This window comes from Nothoprocta perdicaria, unplaced genomic scaffold (genome assembly GCF_003342845.1).
Source record: "Nothoprocta perdicaria isolate Ctin4 unplaced genomic scaffold, notPer1 scaffold_224, whole genome shotgun sequence".
Classification (NCBI taxonomy): Eukaryota; Metazoa; Chordata; class Aves; order Tinamiformes; family Tinamidae; genus Nothoprocta; species Nothoprocta perdicaria.
Genome location: NW_020455437.1, coordinates 443,976 through 459,510, shown reverse-complemented (window position 1 = coordinate 459,510; position 15,535 = coordinate 443,976). Strand labels below are relative to the sequence as shown.

The window sequence follows — 15,535 nt, the reverse complement described above, 5'->3', positions numbered from 1 at the left end:
TATGGTGCTTGCCAGCTACTGTTTTACAGTCAAAGAAGATTTTAGGTGCGTACCAAATCCTTGCCTTTTTAATTAGGATTGGCAACTTGTCCTGTGTGTGTTGTTAATATGCATGAATAATGCTACCACAGCCATCCAGTCTGCTACGTGATACAGTGGTGCTCTGAAAAGTATGTGCATATATATTGCCAGATATTTTTATTTATTGTCCCATTATTTTTTTTTTAAGAGGTTTTTCTTAGAACTTAAAGGGTGGAATTCCTGATTACCTGTCTGGAGAACTTTTCCAGCCTTTTAGTAATAAAGCTAAACTCCTTTTTTCCCTTGTGCTATCTGTCATAGGGGAAAAAAAGTGTATTAACAGAATTATATTTCTCTGTACACATGCAACTCATTATCTACATATTTGCTCATTTCCACTCTTTACCCAAGAGTGGCAGAGTGTAATCTGAACACCTTAAGGCAGAGAAATAAGGCTGTGCTGCCCACTGAAGGCTCTGCAGTCCACGCTGTACTGAGCCAGGTAGGTTTGTCTGTGCTTCTGTTGTTCCTGGCAGACATTTGTCAGGCTTCTAGTTAAAAATTCCAGTTATGAATGCTTTACAGTTTCTCTAGGCAATATACTCCAATGCTTCACTCCTTGTACTATGAGCAAATTTCTTCTTTTGTTTATTTGAGTTCAGTTTAAGCCCATTGATTCTTACCCTATTCCACAGCCATATGGAGAACAGAATATTCCCTTCCTTGCTCGGCAGACTTGCTCGTCTGAGTACTGCTGTCCTGCTTTCCCAGGCAGGGATATAGCAGCTAGCTGAGAATGGAAGGAACACAGTCTGACAGAGAGCTTGGAGAAAATAAAACTGGATTTTGTTTGCGAACAGTCTCTTTTGTTCAGCCTACCCATGTTAGTGATTAATATAGCCATTGAGAGAGCCTATATTTATTGTATTTAATTGTGCTTCCTAAATTTGCTTTAGCCTTTAGGAAATGTAGATGGCTTAAGAAACAAAAAGCATAAACATTTAATAACTGGCAATTTCCAAGTCCCGGAGGGCTAGGAAACAAGGCCAGTTCCAGCATGTATTATCCACAGAAAATACCACAAATTAATTGGATTAAAACTTAGGAAGATCTGCTACTGGAATGGGAGTGGTGCAGGAATTGCACTGTATTCCTATAARGAATGGCAAGGCTCAGAGGCACCTAATGTATTTCCCGAGTGGGACCCTGCTTTAACTGGTGGATGGGCCAGATAACTTTCAGAGCTCCTTTTTAATATGCATTATTCTACACATCTGTACAGAACAATTTTGTTTATTTTGCTTACAACTCTTTTGTAAGCTAGGATATATTTTTATACAAATCAGCATACATTTCTTAAGAAACTGTACAAAATTACAGCTGAGACTGGAGCCTAGATGCTTTTCAAAAGCACTGTAGTTTTTTAATTCTTTGGTAATAACGATGGCAAAAGGAGGCCATGTTTTGAAGCTGGTGATTTTGGCATGAATGCGTATCTAAAACATTCCTAAAGACAGTGCTAAATATACTGCAAGTTGTTAAAGAGCTAAAGTGTCCATTTCTGGAAAATTCTCTTTTGAATCTTAGCTGCAAGCAGGCCATATGCTTGCAGACAAATACATTGGCACTTCAGCATCAAAATTCCTCGTCTCTCTCGAGTCCCACACTGACTTTGGCAACCCTTCCTCGTGCAGACCACAACTGGCACGAGTGCTCAGAAAGAAGCACGTGCCCAACTTCTTTGTAGTGTTAAACAGGAGGAGGACGTACCCCCTCTTACCCCCCCATTTTTGTTAAGGACTGAAGGATACGACACCCGAGTCCCTCTCAAGTGGAATTTTGYACTGTGTTTTACCTGGTGGTTGAAGGTGCTTCCCAGACCTTCGTGCCATTCTACATTAATAAATGTATTTTAATAGTTCCATGTGCTCGCAGAAAAGTTGGTGAATGGTGGCCCTGAGTTCTTATCTCAGATTTATGGAGTGGTGTGTCAACATGTGGGTCTTCTGTGATTAAAAAGTTGCTATTTACTCATTTCAGTAATGCTTCTGTTTCATAATAGTATGTAGGGGAAGGCAGRGTGCTATGTTGTCACCTCTCATCTACTTCATTTTTTTGCTGCAGTGAAAATATATGACGGTCAAAAATGGTGATCTAAGCTGCCCTTTATCTGAGGAATCTCTGTTTCATTTCTGTGGCTTCTTCTCTGCTTATTTTGTCAACAGACAGGCAAAAAGAATTCAATACCAGTTTGCTGGGCTAGCAAGCTCCAGAGCTGAACAGAAGGTCTTACCACCTGCTGGCCAAGGAAGCCGTACAGCAGGCCATAAATTCTGCAGGCTGTGGAATTAAGCAGATGCAGTAATTCTCCTTAAATATGTTGTTATGGTTCCTTACTTTTACGGAACACAGGAGGATAAATTTATTTCTGGTATAAATTTCCCCACGATAAGTGCTCTTCCACTGAGGCTCAGTTTGGCCCATTTGTTTTTGCACGCTGCAGTTGTAATTGGTAGTTTGTCTTCCTTTAGATGCTGGCATATTATGTTGCTCATTCAAAGAAAAGAATCTCCAAGTAAGTCTTGGCTCTCCTAAAGATAAAAATAAAAATAAATGTGTTCTGGTGAAATATTCACAGTTCAGCTGATATTTTTGCTGCTGTAGGAATCAGCATCATTAGTTCTCAACTCTCTTTATCTGGATGTCTTGTAGCAAAAATGAAAATCAATCATAGTAACAGCATTCTCCACTCCCCTGCCTTGTTCCGGCTAAATTGTCCCTAACTGTTTAAAAATGAGCTGTGGRGGTTTTTAAGTGATTTATTCCATCTTCTGCCATTGTCCGAGCAGAACTTTTTAAATTCAGAAATCTGGTTGCAACCCCATCCTGAACTCTTGCTCCTTCACCGCCGAAATTTGTTAGCTGGAGCTAGATTTGATTTTTAGCGGCTAATCTAACTGCTGTAGGGGGTTGCCGAGTGGGGCCAGGGCTGTGCTATTGGATTTGTCCAATTCATTTGACTCCAGGACTATAATTGCACTTATGTCTTACAAGGCTTTTATAGCCTAAGGCTGGCGAGCAGCAGAAAAACAAATTGGCAGTGATACAGTAAGAGTGAAAGGGAATGAAAGGCGCACATTATCAGTCTCCAGGCAGCGCGGCTCTGGCAGGAAGTTTCTCGCTTAATTTACAAATAAAACCAGGATTCGAGGATGGCCGCACTGTCAGGCCCACAATGGCCATGTCAGGCCTCGCTGTTACTTAGGCAAAGTAGCAGCCAGGCCTGCCCGAAAGCAGGAATTCTTCCGTAAAACAGACGACTCCCTTCTGGAGCCAGCTGGCTGCCTAATGCAATTAGCGGGGAAAGGAGGTCAGGCTATTAGGTGTGGGCCGCGGCAGGCAGCCGGCAGCCCCGCGAGCGCGCGGGCCTCAGGCGAGCGGCAGCGCGCGCCGCGACACCCCCGCGGCCTTCCTGCGGTGACGGTGGGGGGTTGCTCCAGCGGTCCACGCGCAGGGAGGCAGGCGGGAGCCCAGATCGGCCACATCGGCTGTCGTCCCGCGTCTGGGATGCGCTGTGCGGGACGGGAGGCGTGCGGGGAGCGCCGCRCATCAGCTCCTGCACTTGCCTGGAGCTGCCTCATTGCTTTTTGTAATGTTTTCACAGCATCACAGAATGCTTGGGGTTGGAAGGGACTTCTAGAGATTATCTAGTCTAACCCCCTGCTCCAGCAGGGACACCCAGAGCACGGGGCACAGGGCGGCATCCAGGCGATTTTGGAAGATCTCCRGAGAAGGAGCCTCCACAGCCTCCCTGGGCAGCCTGTGCCAGGGCTCTGTCACCCTCACAGTAAAGCAATTCTTCCTCACATGGAGATGGAACTGCCTGTGTTTCAACTTATACCCATTTCCCCTTGTCCTATCACTGGCCACCGCTGAGAAGAGCTTGGCCCCATCCTCCCTACATTCCCCTTTCAGGTACTTATACATATTAATCAGATCCCCTCTCAACTTGCTTGAGGAGAAGAGTTTTCTTCTCTGGCTGTTCTGCAATTTCCACGAGTATATTTTCCCCACTCATTAACTATACAGAGAATATTGCATAAATCTCTTGCTCTGTATGCATTGTGTTGGCTGCTTTGTACCCATAACCAAGACTTGCTTGCATATATCCTCCAAGGTGTTTAGTCCACCATGTAACTTGTGCTGARTGAGTGACGAACCTGGCTGTTGGCATGTTGTCACTGATAAGGTGGTTATACCATGTTTTATTAGAGACAGCATCTTTCCAGAGCAAATATTTTTGATTAAATTTACACCTTATAACTGCAATGATTAAGAATGCACTTCGAGGTTTGAGCACTTGGTCATTGTTTGTTGTCAAAAACAAGCATTTAATCTCATCTTACTGAATTCTGTCTCCATATGCATTGAGTTTCTTAAGCGAGAGATGGTTAAATACAGGCATTGGGTGTTTTTCATGGGTTGGCCTAGAACTCGCCTGACTCAGCGATGAGGTGGGTGCCTACATAGGATGTCATAAATTCAGAGTTCTACTTATGGGTGCAGTGCTGCTGACCTGCTCTGAATACAGCTGGTCTGAGCTGGGCCCTTGTTTCACTTGGCTTTTCTGGTAAATTATAGCTCTGCTTTGGCTGCCTTTGGGCTAGCCTTGCCAAATGCCACGATTCTCGCTTTGCGTGACCTGTTGTGCCCCAAGTATTGTAGCCAGACTGGTTTTATTTTTTAAAAAGCAGGCTTTGCATCTCACTTTTGATCATTTCTGTGGTGGCCTCACTGCATCCCTTAATTCAGATGCAAATCTGCACCAGAAACAAGGGCATTTGCCATTGATTGCAGTGAAATCAGAATTCTGTCATACATCTGAATGAGTAATTAGTTTTGTGTGTATTGATCTGCAATGTGATATTATTGACAATATTTTCTTGTTTTTTTTATTTTCACTGGGTAATTAAAAAAATACAAGAGCAATTACAAATGGATGAATGTGAGGACAGTAATGCACACTCACTTGTATGCACCTAAGAAGCTTCAGGAGCAACATTGTTAATGTTTTTTCTTTTTTTTTTTAAGTAAAATACCTCAGAAAATGTTTATATTTGCTTCCGACAGAACTAAAACTTTCTTTTATAGGTATGAAAAAGAAGAGAGTTCTCATGCTCTTCTGTGGTGGTTTGTATTGTAACCCTGTGTACCCTTTGTCATCCAGTCTTGTGGAGGTGAAATGTTTTAAAGGTGTTRTCTGGAATTCCCCTGGAGGGAAGACTCTGTGATCAGTACAGACTAATACAAGGCCTGCAGAGATTATTTAATTGTTTTTATCTAGTGATTTTTTTTCTCCTCTGTGGGGATAATGAGTAAAGCAGATGTGTGATATGGCTACTTTGATATGTCTATGGTGTACATTTTTCAAGAAGCCAACACCAAGTTGGAGATGATGATTTTTCAAGTGGGACTTAAATTCGCTTTGGTTGGGGCTGGCACTTTTACTGTGAGTTAAATTTTACCCTTAAGGCTTACGGTGGAAGCTGTTGTGCATCGTTTGTACGTCATCTTCAAATGCTTTCTGCCATCTGTTAGATCACCTCCAGTTCCCCCCTACCCCAGCAAACATGCAGATCTGCAGCGGGGCTTTCTGTGTGAGTCATATTGAGACTTAGTTTTATGCAACTCTGCTTAAAAAAAGTAATTCCCCAAATATTTTGCTTTCTGCTGTGACTTGCGTTGTTCCAAGGAATTCTGTTTCAGTTTTCAAACACAAATTCTTTCCAGACTCTGAATACACAAGGAAATACTCATTTTGTGATAAATGGAGYAATAGAGCTTCATAGTGGCAATTTCTCCACCATCCTTAATTGGGACATTTCTTATTTCTGTGACAGCTGTGGTATTTTAACCACAGTGCGATGTTCTGTTGGTTAATGTTTTGCTCTGGTAATTCAGATTGCCATCTTTAAATTATTATAGGTAATGTACATCTACATAACGTGCTAATGGGTAATTTGCTAATTACTTAATTAAGCCGTCAGATAACAACGCCTTCTGAATGAAACAAATTATTTAACCGATCTTTTCATGAGCAACCAGGGAAAAACAATATTTTAACTTTTTCCGTAATGAAATATTTCTACTATTGAGCATTGTAATTCAATTTGTAAGCCATGACCCCTCATAAACTGTTGTTATCACTCTGATTAATAAAGAGCCAATTTGCCGTTGCAGCTTCGTCACTTGGGAAATGATGAGGTTCACATCGTCTGGTCGGAGCACACCAGGAACTACCGCAGGGGCATTATACCCACAGACTTTGGAGATGTTTTAATTGTTATTTATCCGATGAAGAATCACATGTTTTTCATAGAGATAATGAAGAAACCAGAGGTATGTTTTGACTGCTTTATTGGATCTGTCATGTGTGTTATTCAAGTGACCAACAGGTTTTTTTTTTTTTTTTTTTTTTTTTGCTCGAATAAAGCTGCTTTAGCATCCAACAAATACTAAACACAGTTTAGCCATTTCAGTTTAAAAGAACACTGAGCACCAAGACTTGATTCCTACACGTGAACAGAAAACAATTCATGTTATATTGTTGCTGAAGGGAAGTATTTCCAAAGTCAAAGTTATTGTACAGTGAACAATATTTAAAATGATTGCCACTTCCAGTGTAAGCCAATCGATGCAAAATAATCAAGATTTAGGTTCCTCATTTGCTATTAATTCACCCCATACGGCTTAGCTCCTGTTGTGCATATGGCACTGTGCATTACCTCACATGTTTTTGAGACCCTCACGATAATCTGACTCGCCGGAATGGTGGAGTCACTGGACAGCCTGACAGCAACGCAGTTTGATGTTAATGTTTTGTAACTGCATTTTAGACTTTTGGGGGAAATAATGGATTTTTTTTGATTGTAGGATGTCAACTTGTCTATTCATGTGTATGTATATAGAAGGGCTAGCTTAATAAATGCTTCTCTGGCATTGTARGTGCAAAAATGTGTATATAATATGTTTTGTGGAAGTAACCAAAGTGATAAATTTTTTTTTATATCAAAAGAAGCATTTTTCTAGGAGGATGACCAGTTGTGAAAAATGTGTGAATCTGACATATTTATCACTGGACGGAATACTTTTTGAATATTGAGATCTAGTTGTTATATAGTAACAGTTAGATTTTGCCAGCAGTCACTTTCAATAAGAAACCTGATTTTTTTAAAATAAATTGAAATAATTTCCTTTGTTTTTGTCTTTAAACTTGATTTTTCAGCTCTGCAATTTACTTCTCAGGAATTTTAGTAAAACAAAATGGCTTTAAAATACCAAATAGCTTTAATGCATCTCAACCTCAGAGTTCCATCAGAAAAACCTGCATTTAGTTTATGAAGATGCWTAAAAATTCTATGAATCAATCGGGGGAAAAAAAAGCCATGCTGTTGTGTATGTTAGCCAAAAAGTGCCCAACAGGCTGAAGGAATAATAGCTAACTGGAAATTTAGTGTTATCCTTGCATTTAAAGTACAAACCATTACAATGTAATAAAATTAATCCAGACATTTCCAGGGCAAGTGTGGCTGACCTTTTGTTCACTAGCTACTGACCCCAGGGTGAATGAAAGAGGCTTGCAGAGAGAAATGTCTGTTGTTTGGCTTCAGTCCCTGGTATTTAAATTGCATTCCCTAATCAAATGAAAAGGCTGTCCTCTCTATCAGGTTACAGAATCCATGGCAACATTTGGCCTTTTATATACATAATGTTAGCCTTTTTGTTTGCGTCTAAGTAGAGACACCTGGAGCAATGTTAACATTAACCGATTTAGCATTAATAGCTTCATTATATAAGAATTTCTGATCAGATAGCTGTTACTTTTGTTATATTGCCTCAGCTTGTATTGTTTTCATTTTTTATCTCCCTGCTTGGCAACCAGGCAATGATTTGCAAATTTTTTTTGTCTTGATTAATTAAGCAATATAATTATCAGGAACCGTGATGCAGTCTTTGCTCAACAAAGCTTCGGAGCGAAAACAATAGTAAGTCTGTTAGGATGAATGCATTCCACGCGTCACAGATGCATGAGGATATTCTAAACAATGAGACGAAAAGCTGCCTGCAAAAGAGGACAAAGAATGCCAAGCAGACTCTACACACTGCACATACCGCCAGGGACACGCTGTGGGTTCCCTGGGACACAGATGCCTCGTTAGATTGCAGCTAGTCATCAGAGATTAATTCTCAGCCATTTGGTACAATAATTTACCCATTCCCCAGTCTTTTAACTAGTGCTGCTTGCTATAGAAGTGAAGCCTTTGTGCTCCAAAGGTTTATTTAACCTTGCCTACTTCTGCTGTTTGCAGCAAAAAAATAATTTTTTTTTCCTTCTTGGAAATTGTGAGGAAGCAGGTGTTTGCAGGGGGGGAATATTAATTTCTGCTTCCTGAGTAACTTGTGTTGACATTCGGAGTGGTTAAGCAGAGGACTTTTCCCTTTCCCTCTTTAATATTTTTGTAACTGATTCCTATTTAAGTCTAACCTCAAATACCAACTTACAGAAAGTTCTGAGCCGAGGCTGCCGCCGCTCGCCCGTGGTTGGTTTATGGCCTCGCTGGGCAGCGAGCTCTGTGCAGATGGAAGCCTTTGCTGCGCTGCCTTCCTTTGACTTTCATGACCTGCAGCCAGGCTGCAGCATCTGAGAGGAATCCGTAATTCCGAGCGCATTGGGGCTGTGCTGGGAGACACGAGCGTCGCGTGCGGCACCGGCACCGGGCGCTCGTCCGGCTCCCTTAGCCCCTGCAACTGGAAACGCCAACTCAGATTTGGGCAAGGATTTGTCTGGCTTTGCATTATGTTTGTTTTGCTTTGATAAGAGGAAGAAATTATTCCCTTCCATACGAGGTCACTTCCTTCCTATCCTGTGTTGTTTTCTTTTGGTAGCTGACAGCACGCGCTACCTCTGAGGTATGAAAAAATACGTAATTTGTGGCCAAGCGTATCCCTAGGATGTAGTTCTAGAAATAATYGGTCTTGTGGGGGGGGACAAAAAGCACTCGTACTTTCCTTCTTTTGAAAGTCCCATACTTAACGTGTGCAGAGGAGATGAGCTAAATAATAAACATCATTTTATTGTATTGTTTTTTTTTGTTTCCCTCCTTCTTTTGCTGCCTCGTGGCAGCAGCCTGGTTAAGATCGGACTGGGCTGGACCTTTGAGTCCCCTTTTTAGTTTAGAAAGATTTTTTTCAGTAGATAAAAGTGTGTTTTAACAGAGCATGAATGTTAAGCCCGCCGAGAAAACAATAATGAATCTTTTTACTTTAAAACAAGAGTCAGTGATGACAGTTGGGAGAGATTTTTGGTAAATTTACCRAATAGCAGCCTTTGAAATGTACGCATGCACCCTATTGCAGGAGAAGCGGTGCTGAGCACTACCACATGAGCAAGAATTCATGAGAAGAACCCAAGAATAGTTTAAACATGAAAACAACCTAACAACACCCCCACGCTATGGAAAGATTTTACCCTGATCTATTTTGGGGKTTTTGGTGATTATTTAAGTGAAGGAATGACAGAAAATCTCTGTGAAAAGACAGCTGTCACTTGCAGATGTTATATTAAAACCAAATTTCTCCTGTAATTCATTGCCACTTCTAATTAGAAGAATTCCCTAGATGCAAGGGATTTATATTATTCCCTTTGTCCGTTTATTGAATGACTGTCACAGTCACCCATGAGCAGTTGCAGAAGAATAATAGAGGGTATTTATTTATGCGATAAGCCTCTGTACGGGTAGAAAAAAATCCATAGCTTAAATATTGATAATGGCTGCCGGCTTCTGTGTGGGGTTTTTGTTCCACTTTGAATTGGTGTTAGGAAAATGAGTACTTGTAAATATTTGACCACTTGTAAATATAACATTTACTATACATTTTAATGTAAGCTTTTCTTGTTTTGACATTGCAAGATCTGTTACACGTATGTAACTCCAGATGTTTTTCACTTTAATTAAATGTTTGGGCTTTTTACATGACACAGATACTTTTCTGGAGAACCATAGGTCATGAAATTTCATCATATCATCATTTCCTCTGAAGGAAAACCTTAAAGTAACACAGTTTTAACATTGTACCTCATATACTRGAACTAGACCTGTTGGCATCTGTCCCAATTCATTACCTGCTGCTAACTTGGAGAGTTTTTATTTTTCTGCCATCTTTACTTTCTATAGATGTGATTTTCTTGGATCAGCTCAGGGTTTTTTTTCCTGGAGCGATGTCCAAGGAAGAAGTTCATAGAGGAATATTTAATACAAACACTTTCTTGCAGAAACTCCTGCCRATGCTGTGTTGCTCAGCCAGTGAATGAGGGTCTCTGTGAGATGCAAGACAGAAAACATCTTTTACTGTCTACCCAAAATGGAAAATCAATTTCAAGTCCATAGATGAATTTTGTTAATATTACATTGTAAATTAACATACACAGAGTTGAGTGTTCTATAAAGTGGCCTTACACACATATAGAAATCTTGCATCTCCAGTTGGCCTTAATTTGTGTGTGGTGTTTTTATTCTGGGCTCTGCAGGTGCCATTTTTCGGTCCTCTCTTTGATGGAGCAATAGTGACTGCGAAGCTGCTGCCAAGCCTTGTATGTGCCACATGCATCAATGCCAGCAGAGCTGTGAAGTCGCTCATCCCGCTGTACCAGAGCTTGTATCCTTTCTTCCTACAGATGTGATATAGGGTCTTTCATTCCTGATACTCTTCTGTTAGAGGTAAGTGTTCGTGAGAGTTCTCTTGATTTAATTTTAGTGTATAAATGTCAAAACTTTCTGTCAAGCTCCATGTTTTTAAGATCATTCATACCCAGCTATAAGCTAGGATTTTAAAAATAAGGTCATAACATCAGAAGAATGGTCTCACCAGCARTTTGGGAGAATCTTGCTCAGGGTAGGCTTGGGCTTAATATTTATTATTYGAACTGTAAGTGGTGATAATCTCCAGTTTCCTGTCATGTCAATAAAGTAGTTACCTACAGTCTATATTAGACTAATACACAGAGCAAATTGTATTCTCGCCTTCTTTTTCAGGGAAGTTCCACTGGCTTTATTGGGGCTTTACTAACAAAATATGCATTAGTACATTAGGAACAGAGACAGGGTTTGACCCGTGATTTGGATGTTTCAGTTACCTAGCTCAATTTCTATTCCAGCATGCCTGCATTTAAGGATTTTAAGAACCTATTTTCTTCCAGTTGCTGGAAGGTAACTACATGGAATGCTTCTGTCTACCAAACACATGGTATTAATTTTTCTTATTACATGATATGCAGACTAAGAACATAAAATCATTTGCTGCCTGACTTTTGGGGAGTCTTTTCTCACATAGAATTGCACTAGGAGCGTTTTGCAGCACATTTTGTTAATCACATGGCAGGAGCAAAACTCATTGCACTTCACGTTCTTTGAATGCTTTTCATATAATGATTTTTCTGATCATGTGAGAAAGAGTTTGGAAATTGAATGTTTTGGTCTTTGAAGGAACGTAGGTAAATTAGCTTGAGATGCAATTTTAATACCCTTAATACTTTACAAATACTTTTTTAAAGAGTTTGTTTCATCTAACATACTTGGCAAATATCCTCAGAAATCAAGAGTAGCATTGTAGTTAATTAATATTTTATTAGCTTCATTGTTTACTCATTTTAGAGCAAAATCAGTCTATGGTTGTTGCATAAGCAGTCGAATGCAAAATTATGGCAGTGCCTAACMGCTATTTAAAGCATGCCAGGTTTTTCACTTTCGTTTAATGACAGAAATCTAATTACTAATTTTTTTAATGTGCAATTTTGAATATATAAGCCAATGGATTAATGTGCGTGTAACAAAACTAGTGCAGTAGAATTACTGCTAGCAACGGAGGTTATAAGAAGGCTGCTGCCCCKTACTGTTACCTCATCAACCAACTCCCTGTAGGAGTCCTCAGCTTTTCAGCTCCTGTTCATCTTCACATTTTCTGAGTCAGTATTTTCCACCAGCCTGTGCTTCAGCTTTCTAGTTGGGTCTCTTTCTAGGTCCTTAAATGGCCCTTATTTATCCTGTAGTGAGACACGAGGGGCACACATGTGATGGCACACGTGGCTTCCCAGTATGTGCTTYAGTGAGTAGTTGTCCCTGAATTTGCAGCTTCCTCCCTGGCACCTCCCTGTGTGTTTGCAGCAGCGGTTTCTGTCGCTCGTCAAAGGCTGCTTCTCTGTATGACAAATGGAAAGTGACTGTCGATTGAGAGACTTCGGAGACTGAAAGATGGTGGCTTGATGTTTGGAGATCCCATTGGGAGAACCCGTCAGGATAACCTCGGGTGGATGAGAAAGCTATATGTAAATTTTATTATAGGTAATTGAGCGCCTTCTATAGCAAAGGCACAAAGATATAAAAAAAAAAAAAAAAAAAAAAAAAAAGTAAATGAAGTGGAAAATTGAATTTATGCTTATGGTTGCATGTGTATCGAAAATATTACAATGGATTACAGCTCAGAAGCTCCTGGGAGAGAAGGACTGAGATATAACAGGATGGGAAAATGTCTTCAAAACAGACACATATGTTATAACTGTGAACAAGGCAGAAATCCTTCTGTAACTCCCATACTCTCATTTGGGCWTTCCTAACCCCATAGCGGTCTAAGGGTGACTTTCTTTCACAGTTACAAGTAGGTAACATCTCCTTGTTGTCTGTGCTGAGGATTTTGGAGGGCAGCGTTTGAACGTGTCCCAGATGGTGGTGCTGCTTTGCGGCTCTTCCCGCTGTGTGCAGGCTCCAYGGACCCTCTCGCTCTCAGGGCTTCCCTGTTGTAACTACGAAGAAGCAACCAGGAGAACAGCCAGCCCAGCAATTTAGAAGTAATGAAAACAGGTTCAATAATTTCGTCAAGTGGGAGAGGAAAATGATAAGGAAAATGCTGAGCTAACACCATGTAAGCGTGAGGGCCACGGGCTGCACGCAGCCCCTCGTCCAGCTTCTCAAGTGCAGCAGCAAACAGCAGTGTGTGAGGGCCAAGAGGCTCTATAAAGCTTTAAGCTGGCTTAATATATGTGCTTTTACTAGGATTGACACACGGGCACTCACATGGCTCATTTTGCTGAGGCGGACCCTTCAGTTGCTTAGGATTTTATAAAAAGGCTTTTCTTAGGACACTATAGCGTTTTATTTGTAGATGATAAAATTGGAAGACGATGAAGATGATGATAAAAATCAGATTAAACTCGGGGGGTGAAAGGAAGAGGGTGCGAAAGATCAACGGGCTGTAGTGGCTGGAGCTAATGGACCAAGAATCAGCTTTAAGAATTATAAAGTCACTGAAAGAAAGGTGAATAACTTGAAAATGTCAATGGAAAAGAGAAGTAAAAAGCAATATTTGTGGTAAATAGTGATGTTTTTTGCRTATTGCAAAACATATGCAAAGCATCATGTATTTTATATATAGGTAACATAACTTTGCAGTTTGGGTGAATGCAGGAAAGTTTTGATAGCCTGTTAAGGCAGAGCTGAGGAGTTATCTTCCAGTTTTCATTGTAGAGCAGACATTCCTAGGAAGAGTTAATAGTTAGAAAGGTTCTTGATTCAAGTGTGGTTAGAAATCGGTAATTGGTAATTGCAGAGAATAACTGCGGGGACAGCAGTGCAGATTGCTCCATGGCTGCTTAGGTCAGGTCTTAAACACTCTCCTTGGTTGTAAATTGTTTGATAGTAATAAAATATTGACTAATCTGAGCAAAATCAAGGGCTCCATGTGAAAGGAGACTTGAGGGATTGGTTTATTAAGTGATGGCGGAAGCTTAAAAATAAAAGAAAATGTTCCCATTTCCCCTTCACTTTCTTGCCACTGGAGCTGGCAGTGTAAAACATTTATCAGGACAGTTTAACCAGGGCATATTGCACATGGCAGAGCTCTTGTTTGAACCTTCCTATTTAAGGATGGGAAGTGAATAAATGTTGGCGGTGCCTGAAGGGAAGTGATCTGCATCCCCCGCGCAGAGGGCTGCTGAGCTCTGGCAGCCGCATGCAAATAGTGACAGCTGAAGTCACTTGTTGGAAAGTCTGTAAACTCTGGTTACAGCTGCACTTGTCAGTGGCTTTAAGGGAAGTGTAATCAGCCACAGAGATTAATTTGCATCTCAATTAGGAAAGAGTCAGGAGGAAGCAGTAGGGTCTGTTGCTAGAAGGTTGGGGAAGAAATCTCCGCTGGCACAAAAGCCTCCCAACTCTCAGTGCTCCAGCTGAGTGGAGGACAATATCTGAGCTTTAGTTACCATGGGGACCAGAAGCCTGCGGAGCCACCGGAGAATCTGCAGTTTGCACTGTAATCATTTGGTCATCATGACACAAATTCCACTGTTGTACCCAAATACATTTTTTTTTCTTTTTGGAAATGATTTTGAAAAATAAGAAGGTAACTATGGCAGAGCATGAAGGATTATTTTTTGAATCTCCTTTTTGTGTTCATGTAATTGTTTCTGGTTTAAGGCTTTCAGTGGGACAAGGAGAGTATGCACTAACAAGTAACTCATTTAAACTTTAGTCTAAAGCCCTTCTGCCTTCAAGTTTCCTTGTAGAAGCGAATTGGGGTGTGATAGCACTGCACCCAGCAAGCACTGAGCAGGTCAAGTTCTCCCCTTAAAACTCAGTGTTTTCTGCCAGGGCAATAGCATTTGTGTGTTGGTAGATGGTTAGACATTAGTATATCATTAAAATAATCCCTTTTTTTTTTTCTTTTTCCCAGAAGTGCATTCATTCTTGGTGCACTGAAGTGCTGAGGCTGAGCAGCTGCAGACCTTGCTGCTCTTGCAGAGCTTAAGTGTTGAGCACTAGGTAACGTGTTTCCAGAGGAAGCCTCCCCGTTCTGCTTTTTTGGACAGTAGTTTTTCTTTGAAATATGGTTGTATATTTTATCGTAATAAATAAGGTTAAAATTAGATAAAAAACAGAAAAATGTTAAAAATAATTGCTGAAGTTATGTAAAAACACAAGCATCATTTAAAACTTGCTAAAATTGTTTTATAAGAATGTATGTTCTTAGGCAGCTCTCTCAGTGTATTCCAGCCACCCATTTATTTGTCGGGAGAAGGAAGGAGCAGCTAGTCTGTCAGACTGAAATAATCGTCTGTGTTGAAACTAAAGTTCCTTTTAATGAGGCCAGTTAAAGCAGAGGTTGCCTGTGGTCGATACTGTCTTTAAGAGTAATGCAAGTCTATAAAGAGAATGCCTTGGGAGTCAGAGTATTCTTGGTTCATTTCATAGTCTTTAAATTATTTTCTTAAGCACATAAGCTACATCTGTCTTCCTGAGAATGGGGAAATAGGTAGTTCCTGTTGGTGTTTTATAAGAAATAAGCACATGCTTCTTCTTTATCTTTCTTTATCTTTCTTTCTTTCTTTCTTTCTTTCTTTCTTTCTTTCTTTCTTTCTTTCTTTCTTTCTTTCTTTCTTTCTTTCTTTCTTTCTTTCTTTCTTTCT

At 40.4% G+C, this 15,535-nt stretch overlaps 1 protein-coding gene across 1 annotated transcript in view; it reads left to right on the top strand.

The window, feature by feature from the left end:
- RALGAPA2 (Ral GTPase activating protein catalytic alpha subunit 2) overlaps positions 1-15,535 on the top strand; it is a 125,960-nt gene that overhangs the window by 83,889 nt on the left and 26,536 nt on the right. Inside the window, exons 36-37 of the mRNA XM_026039246.1 lie at positions 6,262-6,420; positions 10,610-10,737. Coding sequence (XP_025895031.1) covers positions 6,262-6,420; positions 10,610-10,737 — 287 coding nt within the window. The remainder of the gene's footprint in view (positions 1-6,261; positions 6,421-10,609; positions 10,738-15,535) is intronic.